We start from the raw sequence: 8,689 nt of genomic DNA on the forward strand, positions 1-8,689 counted from the left end.
TTTTTTTTTTTTTTTTTTTTTCCTCCAAGAGAGGAAGGGGAAATATGCCCATAGTCAGCTGGCTTCGTGGTATTCTGTTGTTTGATTTATTTTTTTTTTTGCTTACAGAAAGAGGGCCAAGGGGCTTGCAGGTTCTTTGCTATGGGAAAAAAATGTCAGGGTCTGTGTCCCTTCATTAAAAAAAGCAACCAACAACAAACAACAAAACAACTCTTTTCTTTTGCTGCTGCATCTCCTCCTAGTGACGTCAGGGGCCTTTTGTGTGTGTGTTTATTTCAGCAGTCGGAGTGCCAAGTGGGAAATGAGTAATGGGAAGAGAGAGGCTCAAAGGGAAGAAGTACCTTTTTCTCTCAGAACAGCTTCTACTGAGCATTAAGGCCTATGGAAGGAAGAACCTGCCTGACACCTGCTCAGCCAGCTGTTCCTGCACACTGTGCTTAATGCCTGGCTCTTCTAACTTTTTATCAGGGTTCTTTGTAAATTGTGAAACGTCTTAAGAGGCAGAGCTGGGTTAAAGACTTAAAATCACTAGAGATCTAGATGCTGAAAATGCAGAGAGGGGGATTGTACTGCAGAGGCAGAAGAAGCTTGAGTACCAGGGCTTGGTTAGCTTTGCTAACCACGACAGCAAAGCAGCCGGGTAAGTCTCTGTGCTGAGCCTGGTGCTTCGCATAAACTGCCACTAAGTTTTAAACCAGTTACCAGAGACTTTGTGGATACTGGTGTCTGTCTTGACCTGAAACAATCGCTCAGCAAAGAAGGGTGAACTGCCCACAGTTAGCTCTGAAACAAAGATAACGAGTGAAGCCTAGTGATGTAACTTCAGTAATTTTTGTTTAATCTACAGTTTCAATATCAGCATCAGCCTTTTGCCTGTCACTTCAGAGAAGTCTCCAACATATGGATTTATTTTACAGTAACAAAAGCTTTTCTGTGTGTATCTCTGTCACCATTTACACTCTGCTGACTTTTAGGGTCTGCTAAACACAGTCAATGAATGTGTTGCAAGGGAATTGGAGTTAATATTACAAGACAGACAGTGGTACTGAATTTCTGAACTACTCTTTGTCAGTTACACCTTTCATTAATTGAAAGAGTCTGGCATAAAGCTTCCAGTTTACCACTTTCTACCTCTTGTCACCTCTTGGTATCCTGTATCTCAAAGCTCTGAGGTAAGAGCATTGGTCTTGCTTGTCTGATGATCAATTTAGACAGAGCAAATTATTTTCCCTTGTTTCGAGTCTGTTTTTTCTCTCCTCTCTAGGTTTGTGCTCTCTTGTACCTGGCTGGCACCGTGCAGCGCTGACCTTTTCTGGGACCTTCACGCTTTTCTAGGATGTGCCAAGGGACTGGGATTTCTGCCCCACATATCTGTAGGGCAGAAGCTTCTTTCAGGAGTCTGGTCCACCCTTTGAAGGCTGGAGTGTTTCTTCGTATTTGGTTTCTGACTAGTGCAGTTTCATCTGGTCGCTTTCTGTATCTCCCTAGGTTCCCATGAGCTGCTGCTGCCTTACTGAAGGACTTGCAAAAGGAACTGCTGGAATTTTTTTTGTTCCTTGTTTGCTTCCTGTTGCAACTTTCTCATATAGAAGTAGTCATTCTTACTTTGAGAACACAAACCACTCTGTGACTATTTAAAACAACTTTTACACAAAGAACTAGTCTAATTATTAAAAATCAGAATCTGGAAAAATAACTGACTTAGAAATGTGCAGGAACTGTCACCAATTAGAAGCAGGCAGTTCTCTAAAAGGGGCTGTAGGACACCTATTTCCTCCAAAAGACCCTTTAACAGTGTGTTTTGGAGGACCCTAGTGACTTGGCCTGCAAAAGAACTCCATTTTTTTTAATGTTAAATCTAATTGTTGATTTAACCCTAAACATAGGAGTGAAGCAGCTAACAGGTTTTCTGATGTGAAGTTCCTTAATGTGCCGTCTGGGAGCAGGGGGTGCTTGGCTTTTTTTAGCTGTAGCAGTTTTTAAACATTGCGGATGGAAATTAAAAAATAAAAGTAATCAGAAGCCAAGTTAGGAATTGAGGGAAGGTTGCCGTGGGAAGGAAATTCCTTCTCAGCTGCTGACAGTGATACGCTGTGGCACAGAACTGTCACTGATCTGTTCTTCACACTTTATACGAGACGCCTGGAGGTAGGAACAAATGCTCTGTTTCATAGGTCTTAATGTCTGACTCCTGCCGTCTGCTGCCTTCCACGATCTTCTCCAAGTCCACCCTGAAACAATGTAGATCCCTTGCCTGTGCCTACTTGGAAGGTTTTTCAGTGACCTCACTCCTGTCCTGGATAGAAACCCAATTTCCAGTCTGAGCTTATTCATGACCTATTTTTGATCTTGTGTGGCATTATTCTTTAATTAAGTATTTCTTCTTCCACCCTTTCCCGGCTCTGAGTCCCAGCTATTGTACGTGGTAAGTAACACGTTGGGATGGTTGTTCTGCTGCTTCAAGGGCCTGTGTATCTCTGCTGTTCTGTGCACCAGAATTGACATATGGACTCAAGTGGGAAATGCCTGCTCCTGATAGCTTTTCTAACCCCCTGGGTGTCTCATCCAGAGCTTCTTGTGTTGAGGAAGCATTTAATAATACTCCTCCCAGTTCTCCCAGCCATCCCAGTCTGTTGTTAGGTAGCTTCACTAAGAACACTAGGCCAGCCAGAACTACTGTCACCGTTAGCATATTCAGGGGGAACATCTGCACCCACAGGCCAGGAAAGCAAACCAGAGGCAGATGCTCTGTTTGGCCCAGCTCTTCTCATGACCAGCACTGCTCTTTGCCTTTGGAGAAGGAAAAACAACCTGAGTCTGCAGCCACTGATGAGCTAAAGGAGAGCAGCTCTCTTCACATCAGATATCATTAGATGTCAAAAAGCCATCTCAAAAAGCCCAAGCCTCCCTAACTTACAGGCAAAATATGATTCTGAAGAACAGTTCCCTTTCTGATGGCTGGTTTGCTCCTTGCTGCTGTCCCGTGACAGTCTGTAGCAACAGCCTTTCTTCCCTGCTCAGCTGACTGAATGGCGACAGCTTCACACCTACACTGAGACTCCCCGTTTAGCTCATCGGATGGGAGGAGCAGCCCCCAGAGGGGCACCCCACGTGGGGCGTCCCAGGGCACAGGTGAAACTACACAACTTCTAGTATTCTGTTTGTACGTCCTGAGCTGTCATTTGCTGTACACACACAAGCTCAACACTCACAGACAGTTTGACACAAGTGTCTGTGGCTGGACACCTGACAAAAAACCAGGCAGGGAGTCAGGGCAGCGGGTACAGCGGGACACGGCCTCAGCAGCGCCTCCTCTGCGGTGGGGGCGGGGGCCTGCTCTTGATGGTTTTGCATTTGGGAATATGTCTCTCAGCAGCCTGGGGAGCAAACCGGCGTCCGCAGTAGGGGCAGGCAATGTAGTCCGGGTTTTCGATGGGAGGCAACGGGGGCAGGTCAGACACCTTCCCTCCCTTGGAGAGGACCTGCTGCAACTGGCGGGCCTGGCGCAGGGTCTGGATTAAAACCTCGTGCTTCTGCCTCCAGTTGATCCTTCTGGGCGTCTTACTCTGCAGAAGGGAAAGGCAGTCAGTGCAACTGGCACTACCGTCAGCCTCTATTCTCAATCTTATAGTCACAGTCCAACTCAGGTCACCCCTCCCTGAGCATTCCTGGCTGGTGTAAAACCCTCCCTGAGAAGCTGAGTCCTGCAAAGGGCATCAAAAAGACCAGCGCCAGGGAGGGCTCGAAGGAAATACTGATGGAGTTATCAATACTTAGAAAGAGCCCGAGAATAACCAGAGAAGCAAGCAGTGGGGCAAAGGAACTGGAGAGGGTTGCTATAGCTGCTTCGCAGGAAGAAAGCTGCACGTTTCCACTGCCTTTGTTTTAATAGCCAGTATCATTACCTGGATTTTCAGTCATTTCCCTGCAGCCCCTTTAAAACTTTCACAGCGCTTCACTGCAGCAGACCCAGTCTGCATCCTGAGCATGCTGACTACAGCAAGGACTGAGCTTTCTCCAGGAGTACACCGTTGACATATTACAAGTCAGTTAGGACCCCTACCCCCCATCTATTAGATTTTTAATTGATTTATTTATCCATTTGGCAAGAATCTTTCAGAGGCAATAGTTTCATTGTGTCCCCTAACCCCACGTACACATGAAGACACTCAAATCTCAGCCAGAATTAGATGTTGAGGTGGAAGAAAAGTGAGCAGTGGACCCAGATAGAGGGAGGCAAAGGGACTGCACGTTACCTGAGGCCTCTCCAAGCCGTTCCACTGCTGAAACTGTTCCAGTTCTGTGCCCCTAGCTCTGGCCCTGCTGGAGTCAAACACTTTCCTCTTGGAGCCTTGGCTCTTGCCACAGACACTCATGTGCTTCTCAAGCCTGGTGGAGAGAAACTTACGTCCGCAGAAGCTGCACTGCCCGAGCCCCCCCTGCTCCACAGCACTGGCAGCCTGCACGTGTGGCACCTCTGTGGGCGAATGGTCGTCAGAATGTCGGTGTGGGAGGGCAGAGGGAGAAGGGCTAGGTTTTTGGGCCAGCTCTGAACACGAGGTTAAATGCTCCATGGGTATGCGGTCTCGAATTTTGCTGTTGCTGGCCACCAGCCGCTCCTTCTTGAGTTTCCCCATAGCCAGGTCTTGAGGGTGGAGGGTGGTACCAGGCTTGGGGATAGTGGCTTCTGCTGACTGCGCCCCACCAAAGACCCTGTCACCTGGCTTGACTGCTGTTTTGAAAGCTTTCTCTTCAAGGTGCCTTTGTGCCTTTCTCTCTGCTTCTCTGTCTCTTCTCTCCTCTGCCTCGACAAGCTCCTTCTCTCTTTGAATCCTCCTAAGCTCCTCCTTTGTTCTCCTCAGCTTCTCTCTGAGGAGAGCCTCTTTCTTTCGAATTTCCTCTTCCAGGTTCCGTCCATCTGCCTCCAACTTTAGGATGTAGGCCAGCTCTCTCCTGTATAGCTGGGAGGCTGACTGTGTAGGCTCTGCTGTCCAAGGAGAGAGCGTTGCGCCTGGCTGAGCCCTCTCTGCTGGAGGCTTCCCCTTGCTCCTCGAGCTAGGCCTAGTATTTGGAGCTTCCTCCATATATGGGGAACTTCTGTCCTGTTCTCTGTTGACCACTGGAACGCTCACACCCTTGTGGTGAAAAATTGGTTTCAGGGGATGTGCACGGTCCACTCCTTCTTTCCGTCTGGCTACTGATTTAGCTGGCAGAGTCTTGGTCTGGCTGGTGAGATACTTGCCTTGCAGTCCAGCTGAACAGATGCCTTCGTGCCTGGAGCTGTGTTGACTCCTTTCTGCAGAAAGAGAATAGGAATAGCTTCGGCTCTTTCGGGCATAGAGATCCTTTAAACTTTCCTCTTTGTCAGATATGAGTTCATGCTGGAAGTTGCTCTTCTGGTGTTGCAGCTGGGAACTGGGAACAAGCTTAGTAGCTGCCACCACAGAATCCACTGGTGGAAACAAAGCCATTCAGTGCCTGAGAAAGAGCCTTAAGTTAGAAGAAAAGTCATTACAGGCTATCTTATCCAAAACTGGACAAATTTTCTCCTAACAGTCTGCACCTGGAGGCTACAATGAGCATCCACAACAACTATTAGCAAAGGTTTTGTAACTTTTCTGGGTTTTGTAAATCTTAAAGTTCCTTCCATCCTTCCTTATGTTCCAGCTCCCATGCTGCCTCTTCCAGCACCAGTCACTTTTGCAGCCAGAAATAAGATATGCTTTTATTTTGAGCCTTGTCTTATCATAGTAGCAGCGGAAATATGCTGTACTGCAGAGAAATTGTTATACTCCCTCAGAGTGTTTCCCATAATGTGCCATAGAATCACAGAGTCACAGAACGGTTTGGGTTGGAAGGCACCTTAAAGATCATCTCAATCCAACCCCCCTGCCATGGGCAGGGACACCCCCACTAGACCAGGTTGCTCAAAGCCCCATCCAGCCTGGCCTTGAACACCTCCAGGGATGGGGCATCCACAGCTGCTCTGGGCAACCCGGTCCAGCATCTCACCACCCTCAGAGTGAAAAATTTCCTTCTAATATCTAATCTAAATCTAGCCTCTTCCAGTTTGAAGCCATTTACCCTTTGTCCTGTCACTACACTTCCTGACAGAGTCCCTCTCTGGCTCTCCTACAGGCTCCCTTCAGACATTGGAAGGCCGCTATAAGGTCTCCCTGGAGCCTTCTCTTCTCCAGGCTGAACAACCCCAGCTCTCTCAGCCTGTCCTCACAGGAGCAGTGCTCCTGCCCTCTGATCATCTTGGTGGCCCTCATCTTGTCCCTTCAGTTTTGGCATCACAGCTCAGCCGGTGTGGCACAAAGCTCTTATACACAGGCCTCGGGCAAAGCTCGGTACAACCTTCCCGTGACTTGTTCTCCCGCATCCCCAAGTGTGCCAGGTACCCAGGCCGCAGGTGGCGGGCGGTGTTACCTGCGGGGCTGTGGCCGGCGCTCTGCCCGGTCTCCTCGGCAAGCTGCGTCGCCTCCCGTTTGGCTCATCGGTCTCGGATCGCCCGAGAGCCCCCCGACACCTCCCCCTGCCCTCCGCCTTCGCCGCGGGGCAGCGCGGAGCCCTGTCCGCCGCTCCCCGCCCGCCGCCGCCCCGGGCGCTGCGCCCACTGACGGCTGTTGCCTGGAGACGGGCACGCGAATGCCACTTCCTGCGCCGCTCTCGCCGGCGGGCGGCCTCTCTGTGGTTTCCCCGCTCCGCCCGCGTTCCGCTCCGCCCCCCGGAGGACCCCACCTCTATGGCCGGCGCGGTGCGGTGGGCCGGCGGGCGCGCCGATATGCATTATTCATGAGGCGGTCCCCGCCCCTTCTCGGGTCCTGGCTCTTCATTGGCCACAGCGGCGTTGCGAGGCCACGCCTCCCCGCTGGCAGCGCCGCGCAGGCGCAGTGTCGCGCGCGGCTGCGGCAGGGGGAGGAAGCGGCGAGAGGCCGCCATGGCGCAGGGCGAGGGCCTGCTCTCCGTGGACTACGAGGTGTCCGGCAAGGTGCAGGGCGTTTTCTTCCGCAAGTACACCCAGGTGCGGGCCGGGGCGTGGCGGTGTCCTTCCCGGGGTGCGGCCTGCCTTCCCGGAGTGCGCGGTGCCCTTCATCAGCACTGCCGGGCCTGTGGCGTCTCCTCTGGGGGGCCTGGGCAGGGCTGGCTGACGGCTGCTGCTGCCCGCGGGTGGAGGCTGCTCTCTCTCAGTGCTGTGTGATGCCAGAACGACTGAAAAGGGGGTTTCAGCCCCAATTTTTGGTGTGAAAGACTGTAAGGAGTAGTTGGGTGAATCTGATGACACAAAACTGTGAGGGGTGGCTGACACACCAGAAGGCTGTGCCACCATTTGGCGAGACCTGGACAGGCTGGAGAGTTGGGTGGAGGGGAACCTGATGAAATTCAACAAGGGCAAGTGTAGGGATCTGCACCTGGGGAGGAATAACCCCATCCACCAGCACAGGTTAGGGGTTGACCTGCTGGAGAACAGCTCTGCAGAGAGGGACCTGGGAGTCCTGGTTGGACAACACGTTGACCGTGAACCAGTCCAGTTCTGGACTCCCCAGTTAGAGGAGGACAGGGAACCACTGGAGAGAGTCCAGCGTAGGGCTATGAAGATAATCAAGGGAATGGAGCTCCTCTCTTACGAGGAGAGGCTGAGAGACCTGGGACTGTTTAGCCTGGAGAAGAGAAAACCGAGAGGGGATCTGATCAATGCTTATAAGTATCTGAAGGGCGGGTGTCAAGAAGATGGGGCCAGACTCTTTTCAGTGGTGCCCAGCAACAGGACAAGAGGTAATGGGCAGAAAATGAATCATGGGAAGTTCTGTCTAAACATGAGGAGGATCTTCTTTACTTTGAGGGTGGCAGAGCCCCGGAACAGGTTGCCCAGACAGGTGGTGGAGTCTCCTTCTCTGGAGATACTCAAGACCCACCTAGATGCATTCCTGGTCTAGGTGAACCCTGCTTTGGAGGGGGGATTTGGCTAGATGATCTTCTAAGGTCCCTTCCAATCCCAGCCAGTCCGCGATCCTGTGAATCCTCTGCTGCTTTCCTGCCGTAGGAGCTTCCTTGGAGATCTGGGTCTTAAAAATTGACTCTTCCAGCTCGGATTAATCTCATTTTGCTCTGCGTTGTCTCCTCAGGGGGAGGCCAAGAGGCTGGGACTCGTCGGTTGGGTCCAAAACACCAGCCACGGCACGGTGCAAGGGCAAATCCAGGGTCCGACTGCCAGGGTGCGGGAGCTGCAGGAATGGCTGAGGAAGACAGGAAGTCCCCAGTCCCGCATCAGCCACGCCGAGTTCAGCAACGAGAAGGAGATCGCGGCGCTGGAGCACAAGGAATTCCAGATTTTGAAGTAACTTCGCCCCGGGAAGAAGCCAAACCCGGAGCGTGAGGTGGCTTTGGCCCAGTGTTTCCCCGTCTTCTTTCTAGCCAGCTCTAGAGAACTCCCAGAAACGATGGTATTTTTGTTGCAGAGGTTTATTTTATTTTTGTTAGCCCGCCTTTAGAATAAAATCGCTTGGAGCTTTCTCGTGTGGAATGGATCTGTTAGACGCGGGGGGGAATGAGGAGTGGATCGCAGGCCTCGCCTGCGACGGCGGGGGACTACGATTCCCAGCATGCCTGGCGTACGCCCGCGCGGGCGTACGCCAGGCATGCTGGGAATCGTAGTCCCCCGCCGTCCCAGTCAGCCTCCGCGCAT

At 51.6% G+C, this 8,689-nt stretch overlaps 2 protein-coding genes across 2 annotated transcripts; one reads left to right on the top strand and one right to left on the bottom strand.

Annotated features, from left to right (window-relative positions):
• Nucleotides 1–768: 768 nt before the first annotated feature.
• Nucleotides 769–6,586, bottom strand: ZC2HC1C (zinc finger, C2HC-type containing 1C). Its single transcript, XM_014941661.1, has 3 exons — nt 6,433–6,586; nt 4,257–5,478; nt 769–3,566 (listed from the first exon to the last, which is right to left on the bottom strand). The coding sequence occupies exons 2-3, from the start codon at nt 5,469–5,471 to the stop codon at nt 3,300–3,302; spliced, it is 1,482 nt and encodes a 493-aa protein (XP_014797147.1). The 5' UTR covers nt 5,472–5,478; nt 6,433–6,586; the 3' UTR covers nt 769–3,299.
• Nucleotides 6,587–6,904: 318 nt separating this feature from the next.
• Nucleotides 6,905–8,516, top strand: ACYP1 (acylphosphatase 1, erythrocyte (common) type). The gene is made up of 2 exons (XM_014941662.1): nt 6,905–7,027; nt 8,130–8,516. The coding sequence occupies exons 1-2, from the start codon at nt 6,944–6,946 to the stop codon at nt 8,343–8,345; spliced, it is 300 nt and encodes a 99-aa protein (XP_014797148.1). The 5' UTR covers nt 6,905–6,943; the 3' UTR covers nt 8,346–8,516.
• The last annotated feature ends 173 nt before the right edge of the window (nt 8,517–8,689 follow it).

Source organism: Calidris pugnax, unplaced genomic scaffold, assembly GCF_001431845.1.
Source record: "Calidris pugnax isolate Ruff unplaced genomic scaffold, ASM143184v1 scaffold56, whole genome shotgun sequence".
Lineage (NCBI taxonomy): Eukaryota > Metazoa > Chordata > Aves > Charadriiformes > Scolopacidae > Calidris > Calidris pugnax.